The sequence below is a fragment of the Tiliqua scincoides genome, chromosome 4 (assembly GCF_035046505.1).
Source record: "Tiliqua scincoides isolate rTilSci1 chromosome 4, rTilSci1.hap2, whole genome shotgun sequence".
Classification (NCBI taxonomy): domain Eukaryota; kingdom Metazoa; phylum Chordata; class Lepidosauria; order Squamata; family Scincidae; genus Tiliqua; species Tiliqua scincoides.
Window position 1 is genome coordinate 78,368,319 of NC_089824.1, and position 16,569 is coordinate 78,384,887.

The 16,569-nt window shown below is 43.4% G+C and overlaps 1 protein-coding gene across 3 annotated transcripts in view; it reads left to right on the forward strand.

Moving 5' to 3' along the window:
• The window catches only part of MAK (male germ cell associated kinase), a 47,927-nt gene that overhangs the window by 27,547 nt on the left and 3,811 nt on the right, over positions 1 to 16,569 (forward strand). The window contains exons 13-14 of one of the 3 annotated variants that reach the window (XM_066623960.1): positions 1,590 to 1,664; positions 6,683 to 6,808. In XM_066623960.1, coding sequence (XP_066480057.1) covers positions 1,590 to 1,664; positions 6,683 to 6,808 — 201 coding nt within the window. The remainder of the gene's footprint in view (positions 1 to 1,589; positions 1,665 to 6,682; positions 6,809 to 16,569) is intronic. The other 2 variants (XM_066623961.1, XM_066623962.1) reach the window with 2 other exon arrangements.

Genomic DNA, 16,569 nt, shown 5'->3' on the forward strand with positions numbered 1-16,569 from the left:
TTCCCTGCCCTGGAATGCCTCCCCTCCACCCACCCCTAAGATCCTTACCGCTGCCTGGAGCTCTTACTGTGCTCCAGGTGGTGACCATCTGGTACTGGGCTCAGTGCGGACTGGCGCTCGGCATTGCCGGCACTCACTCCTCTCTGAGTGGAAACCGGAAGTCATGTGTTTTTGGTCAAAATGGCCAGTCTGAGACTCATAGAGGCAGCGTGCGAATGTGCCTCAGTAAAGCCTCTGGAGGTGAAGGGAGCATGGCTCCCCTCTGCTTTGGAGTGGGGGGGGGGCGAACAGGGACCAGCGGTTGCCGTCGCGTATGAGAGCTATCACTGGTCGCTAAGCGAGGCTTACCTGTGTAAGATATTTAATGCATTTCTTAAAATTAAATGTTTATGCTATGCACATTATATAAAATTCCAAGTAACATATATTTGAAAAATAAAACAAACTTATTGTGTAGAGGAGGTATGTGCTTTAAAAAATCATGTTGAAGCACTGCCCAGAACGTTTTTCACTCTCATCTTGTTTAAGTGATTGGTTTACTATGTTAATTATGCAAGTTATTTGACCTTGTAATTATTCCAGTCATTTGACTGAGAATGCTGGATCAAAGGAGAGCTGATCAAAAGAAACCAGATGATAATACCAATACTGAAACATTCACGTTTTGAACTAGCAAAATTAAGGGGATGTAATGAACTTGTATTTGTTCCTATCTGGAGCAGTTTGTCAAGGTTTGTGTATTTCGTCTATCAAAAGAATCTATTCTATTGGAAGAATTACTATTACATCTATTAGAAGAATTAGAATATTATTCAGTTAAAACTCTTGCACAATAAATATTCAAATGATAGAACACATGATTACATTGGTGTGTTATGAAATTGAATTCTAAGTTAGGTAAGTGACTTCCTATTCTTTTCTTTGGTTTGTTCACTTAGTGTATGATTTTGCTATGACTCTGCATGAACTGGATTTATGTGACACAAACACTAAAAATAAACAAAACAATTAAGAAATACTTATGAATGTATTGTAAATACTTAATAATTGTTAATAGATTTCAGCAGTAGATCTAGCATCTAGTTTTACCTCAACTAGATGTCCCTTTTGTAACTAACTTATTAGTAAATAATATCCACTTTTGTTTTATTGATTAGTAGCTGAGTGCAGGCTGTCATGAGGTCTTTTGTAAAAGAAAGATGACACAAATTATAAATGGGTTAAAGTTCTTTTTAGTATAAAAGTGAAGTAGTGAAGTATTCTTTCTCTAGGATTAATGAACATACTGTATGCTGCCCAGTTTGCTTCATATGAGTTATAGTCTTATGAGATCTGAACGACATTCTGCTTTGCTTGCTTGGATGTTAGTAATAAGTTAAATGGTCACTGTTCTAGCTCTTGTTTTAGAGATGAATACTTCAGCAAATATAAAACTTTTTCCACTGCAATGGCATCCTAGAGGCTTGTTCACCTTCGCTTTATTTCCAGATTTCTTCGCCTTTTATTCAATGAGTCTTCCATTCATTTCACCCAGTCTTTCTGTTTTCATCCTTTTCTTTCCTCCATCTGTTTTACTGCCTGTTCTGAAGAAGAAAACTTAATTAAACCCATTGAAAAACTATCATGCAAAGAAAGAGTGAATGACAAATTAGAGGATTCAAAAGGTAATGAATGACTATTATACTTTGCAGCACCTAATTCTTTGCAGGATTCTCTTCATAATCATTGTAGTGCTTCATTTGTTTTGGTAAGCTGTTACTGTGGTATTTGATCCATATAGTTTAGTCTGACGTGTTCGTTTGTTTATTCATTTATGTTAAAGATTTCTGTCTCATCCTTCCACTTCTGTAGAGGCCAGCAGGGCAGCTTACAGCAGATATTCAAATGTCAGAACACTGAATAACATGTAAAATAGTAAAATACAATAATGAAAGCATTTAAAAGCATTATAAAGATAATAATCTTTTCTTTGTTTCCTCCTCCTCCTCATAGATTACTTGGTGTTTCTCTTCCCACTGTGAGGGAGGAGGGCCACAGTCCTCACTAAAGGAGGCAGCAGCAACTGGGCCTGGCAGTCTGGGTCAGAATGTGCTGCTAGTGTAGATAAAATGCTCTTCTGTTCAGTGGTTTTTAATGAATTGTTTCATTTTTTAAATAACTTTTTGATTTTTAGCAGAATGTGGACTGTCTTGAGGACATCTTATACGGTAGAGAATGGCATACAAATGCCCAGATAAATTATGGAGGATGAGGATGGCGATAATAGGAAATAAATAAATAAATAAATAAAAGGCCCTGAAATTTCAAGCAGGCAAACCATGCCTTATGTTGCAGAGAAAAAATGGATGTACGCTCGTAACCATACAGTGAAGAAATATCTGAATCATGTCTGCATTGTCATGCTGTTGTTTTCTGGATAGCTCTTCCAAATCGAGAAAAAGGCTTCCTGTGTAGTTCTTCCAAAGCTAGAAAAACAGCTCTTCTAAAGCTTTCTAGAAAAGTTAGAAAGAGGGCAGAAGCACCTATATTAGTGTGGAAGTTTATATGTCACACAGTCTTGTCTTTATTTGGACAAACAATTACAAAATGCAACACTCCCAAACCTGATTTCTGAAAGATTCTCTGATATGTCAGGTGAAGGTTTAGGTCTGATCACATGTCATTTCTTGGGTTCTACACATCCATAATACTTGCTGCAAACCTACGGATCCTGTTGAGTGATTTTTGGAAAGTCAGATGCAGGGGGCTTTTGACTTTGCATGTCTCATTTGTGCCTTTTAAAACCTCTGAATTGTTCCATTTCCTTCTTCATGTATTAAGTGTTTTTTTTTCCTTGCATGTGTGTAAGGGCTGCTATATGATATCATGTAATTTTGCTGACACCGTTACAGATAATAAACCATTCCCTTTGCTCCCATCACCAGACCACCTTTTGGCCTGGAGGCCATATGTTTGTTACAGTGAGCACCACAACTTTTGAATGGCAATGGTCAAGCGGGTAAGGAATTCAGTTTTTCATGAACCTCTTAGGTCTAGACTATATTTAATCTCCTCTGGACTTTTTAACTTATTGTTGTTTTAACTTTCTCTCTGGTACACTGACAGGTATTTTTGTGTGTTGTTCGTTCTAGAATCCAGAGAGAGAAGTGATACATTACATATTCTTCAACAGAATTCACCTTCCACATGTCTCTCTACTCAGCTGTTTTCCTTGATGCTTTGCCATATGCATTAATTATCCAAAACAGTCTATTTGGACATGACATGAAGGATATTGAATGAGGGCTGACAGACTCCGAGATTGCTCATTGTTCAGTGTCTGGACCCAAACAAAGCTAGTTACATTTGGTATAGTCCTGGGTTCCAGTTAATTAGCCATCTTATTATTTTTTCAGTGCTTAGAATTGCAGGATAGTCAGAGCCCAATCCTGTGCATGTCTTTTCAGAAGTCCTGTTATAGTCAATGGACCTTACTTCCATGTAAGTATGGATAGGATTGCAACCGCAGTCAGACTGTTCATCACTACCTACAAATACTGATAGTCCCTGAGTTACGGACCAGCTGCATTGGCAGTTTCATGCAGGTGCAGTCAGTCCATTCTGATGTTTTTGCAAAAGCATGATATTGGTGGTTTTGGTGGTGGAAGAAGTGCTGAGGAAGAGACATTGGGAGATGGAGGAAGAGGTGCCGCAGAAGAGGCACTGTGGAAGAAGCGCTGGGGGATGAAGAGTTGCTGTGGAAGAGGCGCTGGAGAACAAGTCGGTGTTGCAGAAGTAGTGCTGTGGTAAAGCGCTGGGGGATGGAGGTGCTGTGGAAGAGGTACTAGAGATGGAGGAAGAGGTGCTATGGAAGAGTAGCAGGGTGGAGAAGAAGTGCTGTGGAGGAAGGTGCTGTGGAAGAGGCACTAGGACACAAAGCTGTGCTGTGGAAGAGGCGCTAGGGATGGAGGAAGAAGTGCTGTGGAAGAGATTCATTAAAGATGTATTTTTGGTCTTTGTGGTTTTATTTAAGTATCTGAATATTGGTTTACAGTAGGAATACTGGGAATGGTGTGTGGGGGTAAAAGATTGTTTTACCTTTGGACTGTTTGTTGGAGGCCCAATTTCAATCTCAGGCTTCCTTTACCAAACAACCTCCCTTAATCCATTTCTGCCCAGCCCACAGATGCACATCTTTTATCCCTGTTGCATATATGCAACGTTGGGCAGAAATGGCTTAACCAACTCATCAAGGCCTTAGAGACCTTGGTGTATAGGCCAAGAGAATTTGTCCAGTGGGAGAGACTAGCTTCCCTACCACAAGTGGGTAAAGTACTTTTATGACCTGTTTCCAGTCTCACCTTTGTAGCCATCAGTTCAGACTGTAAAGAGCCATTCCCTACTTCTGCCTTTCACCTCATACTCTTCTCCTTTTATCCCTACTACTCTCCCTGCCTTTATCCCTTCTTTCTTTTTCCTCTGTACCCCAAAATCTTTCTTTTCTTCTCCCAGGTTCCTCTGGGAAGCCCAATTAATCTACCCATGACCCTTCTTCTCCACCCCCTACTTTGCTCTGCCTCTTTCCTTCTAGGGCAACTATGAGATGACAAGCTGCATCTGTTGAAATTCCTTCCACTACACAATTGTTAAAGATCCAGGAGCCTCAAAGTTGTAAGGTTGGCCACCCCTGTTCTAGGGAGTTCTACCCTATTCTACTACCTAGAGTTCTACTCTAGGGAGAGGGAGTCCTCTCCCATTTTTCTCCCCCCTCTAACAGTTTTCTTTAGGGCTCAGTTGAGCATGACTATTAGTGGTAGATTCTCCCTGTGAAGCTTAAGAGTGAATGAGCTAATTCAGAGTGTCCCACTTCAAACCCCACTTTTGATTCATTGAGCACTTATCATAAACTGCTTTGTGCCTTCTCTGTTTTCCCTTCCTTGACAGATTACATAGGTGTGCTATTGGCTTCAACACAGGATCCCTACACATGATTGTTTTCCCCCTCATATGCACGTGTGACTCATGTTTTGGAAAAAGCACTGCTGGTAATAAGAAACATCCCTGCAAGGGCCAAAAAAAGAGGGAGGGAGAGGCAGGTCTAGAACCCACACCACCTACTCCACAAGGCTGCTTACTCATCACCCAGGCGCAACAGGAGAAGGACAAAGAGCACCTCATCTAGCATTTAACACCTTGCATTACCACAAACAGGCACACTTGGCTGGAAAGATGTGGCACATGGACCTGCCAGAAGGAGCACTGCAGGGACCAGTCACTCAGCTGGCATGTGACACAGGGTGCCTATTTCAGTGGTCTGCCCAGCCAGCACATACATCTACCTTTTCTTTTTGCAATAGTATTTAAAACATTCTGTTCCAGTACTTCCTCCACTTTGTTGTCAGCCTATGCTATGCATCAGATGCAGTTCTTGGACCTAATTCTCATTCTAGTGGTAACCCTCATTGCAATACCTTAGATGGGAGCTCTAAGGTTATTATTGGATGCAAATTATTGAACACGCCTCCATAGAAAGAATTCCTTGTACTTAAAAAAAATGAAACAAACAAAAAAGAACACCTGACATTAGTCAGGAAGAAAGTTCTAGCCTAGTCTTTCTCTAAGATTTAGTGGTAGGAATATAGGAACCTACCTTCTTAAAGATATTAACAAGGAGTAGTATGCAGAGTATAGCACTAAGGTATGCTCATGGAAACCACCGTCTCCACCCCCTTCTTACTACTGAAGTCTCTGAGCCCCTGAAAAGGCACTATTGAGGGTCAAGGATGATAGTGTGGGAACTGTGGGGAAGGAACTGTGAGCAGAGGCATGCTGCACTTGTGGTGCCCTTCTAGTGTTCAGGTATTCCCCCCTTTGCAACTCTTCCCCTCCATACTGCATCCTGTGTCACTCCTGAGGGTTCCCTGACCCTCTGCAGCAGTTGTTTGGGGGGGTTCGGTGTTTCAGTAGGGAGCAGGGCTGAAGCATCTTCCTTGTGACAAATGGCTGCAACAGCTGGGGCTTTTTGCTTAGGAAAAATAGCATTTAAGGGTGCACATGAAACATACCACAGCACATGATGTGGAGAGAGGGGTTAAAAAGATGGTTTTTTCTCTCACGATTCTGGAACCAGGGGTCATCCAGTGAAATTGATTGGTGGGAGATTTATAACAGACAAAAGGAGGTACTTCACAAAGTGCGTAGTTGGTCTGTGAAGTTCATTGCCATGGGGATGTTGTGATAATTGCTATCTTAATGTCTGTATAGGTATATTGGACAAATTCAAGGAGTGCAGGTCTATGAATGGTTACTAGTCATGATTGTATAACTCCAGGTTCAGGGACAGCACACCTCTTAATACCAGTTGCAGGAGAGCAGTAGCAGGGGAGGGATATGCCATTCTCTCCTGCATCAGAGGCATCTGGTAGGCCACTGTGGGAAACAGAATGCTTAGCTAGATGGGCCTTTGGTCTGATCCAGAAGGGCTTTTCTTACTTTGTTAAGAGGGGGGTAGAGAAGATGACTTCCCTGATTGTAGTATACATTCTGCAGTATATAAGTTATGCAGTATATAAGTTATGCAGTGAATACATCTTAAGAGTCCCCTGGGTGAATTGTACAATACTAAAATGGTAATTTTAAATATTGAGAAGAATGTGCGTGTGAATCCTGAAAAAAACTTTTTAAACTTTGTATCTGTTGACAGGAAATTCCGGCTTTGTGGGTGCTACATACAATGCTCCTGGAGGATATATCCCTTCTTTTCACAAAAAAGAGGTTGGTTCTGCTGGTCAGAGGATACAACTAGCACCTCTCGGTGCATCATCCACGGGTAAGCCTTTGTAATAATCTGACTGTTTATTGCCTGTTAGTGAAATAGTGAAAGAAATATAAATAAATATAAATTTATAGTGGAATAAATCATGCTAAATTTTTGTGGCTGCTTTATCACTTGCGCATTCCTAGAAGATCTGGGCTAGATGCCTAACTGGGGAAAACAGAGAGAGGCTTAAGTAAAGCTGTAGAAAAGATCTAACTTGCGTATGTTAATTTCATATTAGAGTGGTCCCTTCAATTCTCTTAATAAAACTGGTATTATACAATCAGCAGTAATCGTTGTAAAGTTTAATTTAGTTTCCATGGTAACATTGCTTTCCAGTAAAATTTTCTTCCATTTTTATATTAAAAAAGCTTCTTTTCTACATGGCTTTTCATTGTGACTCTCATTAGCCCGCATTTAAAAGACAAAGGGTGCGATCCTAACCCACTTTCCAGCACTGGCATAGTTGTGCCAGTGGGGCATGTGCTGCATCCTGCAATTGGGGGACAGTCATGGTGGCCTCCTCAAGGTGGAGCAATGTTTGTTCCCTTACCTTAGAGTTGCATTACCCTTATGTCAGTACTGGAAAGTGGGTTAGGATTGTGGCCTTACTTATCTCATTATTTAAGGGCTAGCCAAATACATTCTTGGTATTACAATTACTCTTGGTGGGTGCTATATGTCAGAGAACCTTATTACTTTGTTAATAGTCACTGCCAAAACTGTAGCCTTACATTGCTTAACTTCTTTGTTTTCTGTTAAATATATGATTAATTTTTTTGGTGGAACAGATGCAAATTATTCTTTCTACTAAAGTATGGATGTCTAATAGCTTATTACATGTTATGACTTCCATAACACGAAATGCATGCCAGGAGCCTTCTGCCAGAAATGTGTTGATTAATTAGAAGTGTTTGTTAAATAATGAAAACAATGATTGGGTAGATGAATTCAGTAATTTACTAGTAGGTATGTAGGCTACAATCCAAATTCAGTCTTCACTCTGTGGTAGCTAGCTTTTCAGTTGGCCTTAGTAGCTGTGCCCGTGGCAGCAGAATGATACCAGTAATTAGCAGGTGAAGCTTTTCATGTTATGGGGGGGAAAAAATAAAAAAAGAGCAAAAGAATTGCTGTAGATCAAGCCATTAGTAAAGGTATACTACATAGGCCAGTTGAATGCAAGCTCTTACTTAATATTTCAAGAATATACAAAAGGCCTGAATCACTCGGCTTCTGCATCTGTTTATGGTAGCAGATGCTATTTAGATGCGGCACACACACATTTTACGTCACACTTACACATTGCAAGTTCATTCATTTCACTTTCGCCAAAGAATATAACAGCCCAGTCCTATCCTTTCCACTCTGCCGATGCAGCTGCACAGGAAAGGCACATGCTGTATCCAGTGTTGCGAGGATGACGCAGGAGGCTTTGGGGGGGGGGAGAAGGGATTTAAATCACCTTTCTAAGCTTCCCACTCCGCAGAGGGTCTTCTCTAATCCATACCAGCAATTTCACTGGTGCAAGTCTGTAGAGAGAAAGTGGGTGGAGAGGCTGCTGCTAAGGGGATAAGTTGCAACACACACCCTTGCTGCTGGATCCACCCTCTCTTGCAGCCTCCCCTTCCCACCTTGTTCAACCTCCCCCGCCCCCTCCAGCCTCCCCTGCTGGCTTACCTGCATTGGCAGGTGGCCAGTGGTCCAGCAACTTTCCCACCTTTGGCCTTTCTGCTGATGCTTCAACAATGCGCTATTCCATGCGTGGAATTTCAGCAGCTAGTGTTGGTGGAATGAATGTTCTGTAAGTGGAGCAGCCCAATAGGATTAAGGTGTAGGTATGTTTTACTTTGATAAGGGCTTACATTTTAAATGTAACAAGCTGGCAATACTTAACTGAACACCCCATATTTTAGAAGGTGACAGTCTTGTTAGAAAATGTGTGTTTTACTGACTCACTATTGCAGGTGGCTCGTTATCCCCACCTGGATATAAGGGATGTGGAAGTGGCTTTTTAGAGAATGAGAGCGGACCCAGGGTGTGGGCTGAGCAGTCTTGAGGTAGGAAACCTGGGAGCAGCCATAGTGAGTGCAAAGCTCTGCAAAGCTCTGACTGTCTTCTTCTGCATCGTCCTTGATGTTGGCAACACCTGGAACCACAAACACCAAGATGATAGAGGGGGCACTCCCCCCAAGCCAGCTCTCCCACTAATCCAGGGGTGTCCAAACGTTTTGGCAGGATGGCCATGTCATCTCTTTGACATTATGTCGAGGGTCAGAAAATAAAATAATTTATGTTTCTAATTTGAATAAATTTACATAAATGAATATATTAGAGATGGAACATATGAATGAATGCAGATCTTATTTGCTCAAGGCCTATAAAAGGCCTTGTACAAAGCACTGTGGCTGGTGCATCACAGACGTGAAACAGCAAGCAGTGGAGGGAGCCTTTGGCCCACAGTTGAGAGGTCTAACAGTCGCCTTCATGCTGAGAGCAGTTGCATTGGGCCAACATGGAGTCCAGCAAGTCTCCGGAGGGCCAGAGGCTCATTGGAGACTGGGGGCTCTCTGCAGGCCTGATTGGGAGTCCCCAGGGGCTGCGAATGGCCCCCAGGCCAGGTTTTGGGCACCCCTGCACTATTCTAATGTATGACGCTCCCCAATATTTGCAACCTTAGCAGACTGTAGGCTATAATCTTATACACACTTCACTCAGAGCAAGTGGCATTCAACCCAGTGGGACTTGATTCTGCATAAGCATGTTTATGTTTGCATTGTAAATTTGTTTTTTGGTCCCCATCATCTTCAGTCACCTTTGACCTCATCTAGCTCAGTAGTTTGTCTCCAGTTATTTACATGCACAGACTGTAAATGTTTGTAATTTGCGTCATAAAATGGACCATTGATGAATCTTCAGGAACGTGGCATTCAGCGCAGTCCTAACTTGTGCTAGAGCAAGCAGGCCAGTGGGCCTATGCTGCATCCAGCACAAGTTTAGGACCAGAAGTGCGGCAACTTGAGGCAAGGGGAGAACTTTCCCCTTACCCCGTGTCATTCTGCACTGGCCCCAATGAGTCTGCTCGAATCTGTACCACCTGACGAGATGGCGCAGATCTGAGCAGAACGGAGTGACAGGTGCCGTTTTTTCGTCCCCCCCGGGAATGGGGTCATAACTGCTGGATCCTGACCTCGCCTCCTGCTCCCCAATCGCCCCAGGAACACTCACTGCCTGCCTTTCACCTGCTCCAAAATGCCTCCTCCCCAGCCCTCCCCAAGCACCCCCAATCCCTGCATCGGCTGAGCTAGGCTGACACAAACTTACCCTGCCAGGCAACTCCTTTCACTGGCCACCCCAACTCCTGAGTTGGCGCAAACATGCTTTATGGCACGTTTGCGACACCCCCAGGTCATCGCAAGCGATTTGTGCCGGCCTAACCCAGGGGTTGGATTGCCTCCTAAATTCTCTTACCAGTGGAGTTCTTTGTCTCAGCTAGAGTTGCCAGTTTCTATTTCTGCAAAGATCTTGTGTTTTTAATTACTCCCCAGTACGCGGAAATTGACATTTGATTCCATCCTTTTCTGAAGGAGCTCAAGGCCCTCTCTTGTCCATATTCTATCCTCACAACAACCTTGAGAGGTAGGTTGGGCTAAAAGGTGGTGACTGGCTCAAGATCACCAGTGTTTTACGACTGAAAAGATGACAAAGCGGATTATGTAGTAAGATTTCCTACTACCTGCATAAGGACTCTTTCCATAGGAGGAAGGAAACATTACAATGCAACTCTGTGTGCTCTAGGATAAACCTTAAAAGCGATGGTTTCTTTTAAGCATTAGAGAAGACTTTTAATTGAGCTCAGTTAATCCCCAAGAAATTGGAAGAAGTCAATTTAAGCATTATCAGAATAACATGTTAATGATTTTCCTGGGCAGAGACACATTTATATAGTGAAGATCTAATCATTCATTTCCTTTTCTTTGACACCTATTGTGAATTAACTTTTCTGTAGTCCTCTAGCTTTTTTCCTTTATGGAACTAACATGTTTTTTCCATTTCTTTGTCATGTTCTCAAACCTGTTTTTCTTGAATGCTCTTTCATTGCTTCATTTATTCTGCTTATCAGATCTTCTGAACATCTGTGATACAAAGAAAGGTAACATTATTAAGCTGCAGTAGAAATAATTTGCTGATGATGACGTAATTAGGAATAATGGTAGAACATAAGAACATAAGAACAGCCCCACTGGATCAGGCCATAGGCCCATCTAGTCCAGTTTCCTGTATCTCACAGCGGCCCACCAAATGCCCCAGGGAGCACACCAGATAACAAGAGAACTCATCCTGGTGCCCTCCCTTGCATCTGGCATTCTGACATAACCCATTTCTAAAATCAGGAGGTTGCACATACACATCATGGCTTGTACCCCGTAATGGATTTTTCCTCCTGAAACTTGTCCAATCCCTTTTTAAAGACATCTAGGCTAGACGCCAGCACCACATCCTGTGGCAAGGAGTTCCACAGACCGAACACACGCTGAGTAAAGAAATATTTTCTTTTGTCTGTCCTAACCCGCCCAACATTCAATTTTAGTGGGTGTTCCCTGGTTCTGGTATTATGTGAGAGTATAAAAAGCATCTCCCTATCCACTCTGTCCATCCCCTGCATAATTTTGTATGTCTCAATCATGTCCCCCCTCAGGCGCCTCTTTTCTAGGCTGAAGAGGCCCAAACGCCGTAGCCTTCCCTCATAAGGAAGGTGCCCCGTAATCATCTTAGTCGCTCTCTTTTGCACCTTTTCCATTTCCATTATGTCTTTTTTGAGATGCGGCGACCAGAACTGGACACAATACTCCAGGTGTGGCCTTACCATCGATTTGTACAACGGCATTATAATACTAGCCGTTTTGTTCTCAATACCCTTCCTAATGAACCCAAGCATAGAATTGGCCTTCTTCACTGCCGCTGCACATTGGGTCGACACTTTCATCGACCTGTCCACCACCACCCCAAGATCTCTCTCCTGATCTGTCACAGACAGCTCAGAACCCATCAGCCTATATCTAAAGTTTTGATTTTTTGCCCCAATGTGCATGACTTTACACTTACTGACATTGAAGCGCATCTGCCATTTTGCTGCCCATTCTGCCAGTCTGGAGAGATCCTTCTGGAGAGATCCTTCTGGAGCTCCTCACAATCACTTCTGGTCTTTACCACACGGAAAAGTTTGGTGTCGTCCGCAAACTTAGCCACTTCACTGCTCAACCCTGTCTCCAGGTCATTTATGAAGAGGTTGGAAAGCACCGGTCCCAGGACAGATCCTTGGGGCACACCGCTTTTCACCTCTCTCCATTGTGAAAATTGCCCATTGACACCCACTCTCTGCTTCCTAGCCTCTGGTTCTCAATCCATGAGAGGACATGATAATTCCCTGACTGTGGAGTTTTTTCAGTAGCCTTTGGTGAGGGACCGTGTCGAACGCCTTCTGAAAGTCCAGATATACAGTGTCTACGGGTTCTCCCGCGTCCACATGCTTGTTGACCTTATCAAAGAATTCTATAAGGTTCGTGAGGCAAGACTTACCCTTACAGAAGCCATGCTGATTCTCCCTCAGCAAGGCCTGTTCATCTATGTGTTTTGAGATCCTATCTTTGATGAGGCATTCCACCATCTTACCCGGTATGGATGTTAGGCTGACCAGCCTATAGTTTCCCGGGTCCCCCCTCTTTCCCTTTTTAAAGATCGACGTGACATTTGCTATCCTCCAATCTTCTGACACCGTGGCCGTTTTGAGGGACAAGTTGCATACTTAGTCAAGAGATCTGCAACTTCATTCTTCAATTCCTTAATAACTCTTGGGTGGATGCCATCAGGGCCCGGTGACTTATTGATCTTTAATATATCAATGAGGTCTGAAACATCTTCTCTTTTAACCTCTGTCTGACTTAACTCCTCGGTTAGGAGGGGCCGTTTGGGCAGCGGTATCTGCCCGAGGTCTTCTGCCGTGAAGACAGATGCAAAGAACTCATTTAATTTCTCTGCCATCTCTAAGTCTCCTTTTATCTCCCCTTTCCCTCCCTCACCATCCAGAGGGCCAACCGCTTCTCTGGCGGGTTTCCTGCTTCTAACATATTTGAAGAAGCTTTTATTATTCCCCTTAATGTTGCTGGCCATGCGTTCCTCATAGTCTCGCTTGGCCTCCCATATCACCTTCTTACAATTCTTTTGCCTCAGTTGATGTTCTTTTTTATTCTCCTCATTAGGGCAAGACTTCCATTTACGGAAGGAAGCTTCCTTGCCCTTCACAGCCTCTCTAACTTGGCTGGTTAGCCATGCGGGCACCCTCCTGAATTTAGTGGAACCCTTCTTTCTTTGCGGTATACACCTCTGCTGGGCCTCTATTACTGTTGTTATAAGCAGTCTCCATGCACTCTGGAGAGATTGGACTCTTTTTACCCTCCCTTTCAACCTCCTTCTAACCAGCCTCTTCATTTGAGGGAAGTCTGCCCGTCGGAAGTCAAGGGTTTTTGTTAGAGATTTGCTTGGTATTCTTCCCCCAACATGCATGTCAAAAACAGATCGCAGACTCCATTCTACGGTGGAGTCTGACCCACCTTCAATCTCTACTTTGCTGGATTCTATCCCTTCCTTAACATAAACGGCCACCCCACCTCCAACACACCCCTGCCTGTCCCTCCTGTAGAGTTTATAGCCCGGGATTACGGTATCCCATTGATTCTCCGCATTCCACCAGGTTTCCGTTATGCCCACTATGTCAATGTTTTCCCTTGTCACCAGACAATCCAGTTCTCCCACCTTTGCTCGTAGACTTCGGGCATTCGCATAAAAGCATTTGTACATGGAATGCCCCAGGATAGGCTGCTTATTCGCTCCTTTGTCCCCGCATCCTCTCATTGTGCCAAACTGTCTATCACATCCCATCACGCTACCTTTCCCAATTTCTTCTCCTACTCTGCCTTTGTCTTGTTGTTCTCTAACCTCCCCATCCTCATCCCATAGGGATGAGGAGTCCCGAACCGGATGCCCCTCAGCTCCTATCGGCCTTCCCCCAGGGATCAGTTTAAAAGCTGCTCTGCCACCTTTTTAATGTTATGCGCCAACAGTCTGGTTCCATTCTGGTTCAAGTGGAGCCCGTCCCTCTTGTACAGGCCCCGCTTGTCCCAAAACGTTCCCCAGTGCCTAACGAATCTAAACCCCTCCTCCCTACACCACCGTCTCATCCACGCATTGAGACCCCTGATCTCCGCCTGCCTAGCTGGCCCTGCGTGTGGAACAGGTAGCACTTCAGAGAATGCTACCTTTGAGGTCCTGGCTTTCAGCTTCCTGCCTAAAAGCCTAAATTTGGCCTCCAGGACCTCCCAGCTACACTTGCCCACGTCGTTGGTGCCGACATGCACCACAACCGCTACCTCCTCCCCAGCACTGTCTACCAGCCTGTCTAGACGAGAAGTGATGTCTGCAACTTTCGCACCAGGCAGGCAAGTCACCATGCGGTCCTCACATCAAGAAAGCAAGGCTTCCTGCATACCCTCTTTGTTTTATTTTGTTAAAGAATTTCGATCTTAGCTTTAAATCAAGATGTGCACAATGATATAAGTGTATGGGACAATCTGCACCATATAATCAGCTTGCCTTGTGGAAATCACAGAAAGTGGATTCTGCAAGACAACTGCGCATGCATGATAGAGCACATAATAGATAGGGCACAACATCACCATCATTGCATGCAGTTGTCTTTCAATGTCAACTAATGACAACAAATCGCAGTCCCTTCCTGACAGTAATACAAGCCATTTTCTTCTTCTTCAACCACTGCCCCAGGAACACCAGGTGCTGCCTATTATGAGCAGAGGTATTTGAAAAAATTATGTGTTATTTTTTTTTTACTCGGAAGCAAGCCCATTGGGTTCAAAAATCCTAACCCAAAATAAACACCTTTACTTAGGAAGAATCACAAATTTGAAGCTCTGGAATGGAACTCTGGAAAGCAACAGGCATTTCCCTCCTGGGGAGCTGAGCACCAGCATTCACTATTCTCAAGAAACCAACAAAGCCAGTGGTTAGCCTCAAGTTGAGCTTTTTTCCACACATTTTCTGCCTTTCATTCTTGTTAAGGACAATTTTACTCCCTCTGCCCCAGCCTGCTTTAAGGAAGAGCCACCTAGGGCTCCATGTTTGCTTTTGATAAAACAACTGGCAGCCACCTTTTTAAAAGCTATTTTTGTAAGCTATATTATATTGATTCCCCCCCCCCTTTTTTTTTCTTCAAAGGTGGGTTTAAGTTGCTTTAGTTTTACAGGCAAAAGCCCTTTGGTATGCAAAAAGGTGCAAAAGAGAGCAACCAAAATGATTACTGGACTGGGGCACCTCCCTTATGAGGAAAGACTTCAGCTTTTGGGGCTCTTCAGTCTAGGAAAAAAAATGCCAGAGGGGGGACATGATTGAGACATACAAAATTATGCAGGGGAATGATAGGGAGATGCTCTTTTGCCTCTCACACAACACCAGAACCAGGAGATACCCACTAAAAGTGAATGTTGGGATAGTTAGGACAGACAGAAGAAAATATTTTTTTACTCAGCATGTAGTTGGTCTGTGGAACTCCTTGCACAGGTTGTGGTGATGGCATCTGGCCTAGATGCCTTTAAAAGGAGATTGGACAAATTTCTGGAGGAAAAGTCCATCACGGGTTACAAGCCATGATGTGTAATGTGCAACCTCCTAATTTTAGAAGTAGACTACCTCAGAATGCTAGATGCAAGGGAGGGCATGAGGATGCAGGTCTCTTGTTGTCTTGTGTGCTCCCTGAGGCATTTGCTGGGCCACTGTGAGACACAGGAAGTTGGATTAGATGGGCCTGTGGCCTGATCCAGCGGGGCTCTTCTTATGTTCTTATGAAGTAAGATCTAATATTATCATAGAAAAGAAACACTTTTTAAAAACTTATCTATATCTTTCAGTGTCCTTTTTGACAGGTTTTTTTGTTCAGTACAATGGGAGGGGTAATGTGAATTGCAATTTTGGGTAGTATTGAGTAGTATGTGATAGTATTTCACATCTTGGCAGGATTAATGGTGAACATTTATGGTGTTGCATGTGTTTTGTATGTTCAACATAATACAATACATTCTTTATGGAGATATATTTTGTAGCTGTTAGGATGGTGGCAGTGGTTCTGAACGAACAGGTATGTTGTAGAATTTGAGGCGGAAATGTCACCATACCTTTTCTGAATATGTGGTGTTCAAGTTTTTCATTGGATGAATATTCTTGGAGAATTCTTTTTCCAAGTGAGTGGTTTGATTTTTGGGAGATCATAGTCACTATGTTTTAGTGGCTATGCTATCTAGTATGAGTGGTTCTCTAGATTAGATTAGCTAGTTACTTACACTCCCAGAAAGGCTTAGGGTTTATTTCTCAAACAAGTACCTCCAGTGCTACATGGCACACCACTTCTGGAACTAACCCACTTTCCAGCACCAACTTAAGGGCAACACAGCTCCTAGGTAAAGAAACAAACATTCCCTTACTGTGAGGTGACCTCCGTGAATGCCCCCCAACTGCAGGATGCAGCACACGTCCCATTGGCACAGCTGTGCCAGTGCTGGAAAGTGGGTTAGGATTTGGGCCTAGGTTGCAAAATGGTACTGGAGGCTGCTGTTTGGGGAAAAGGAAGCCAATCTAAGCCTTTAGCCATGTGTATAGATGCTCCCCAGGTTTGAGCCCTCTGTCTCAGTGGATCAGGTGACCATTTTGCC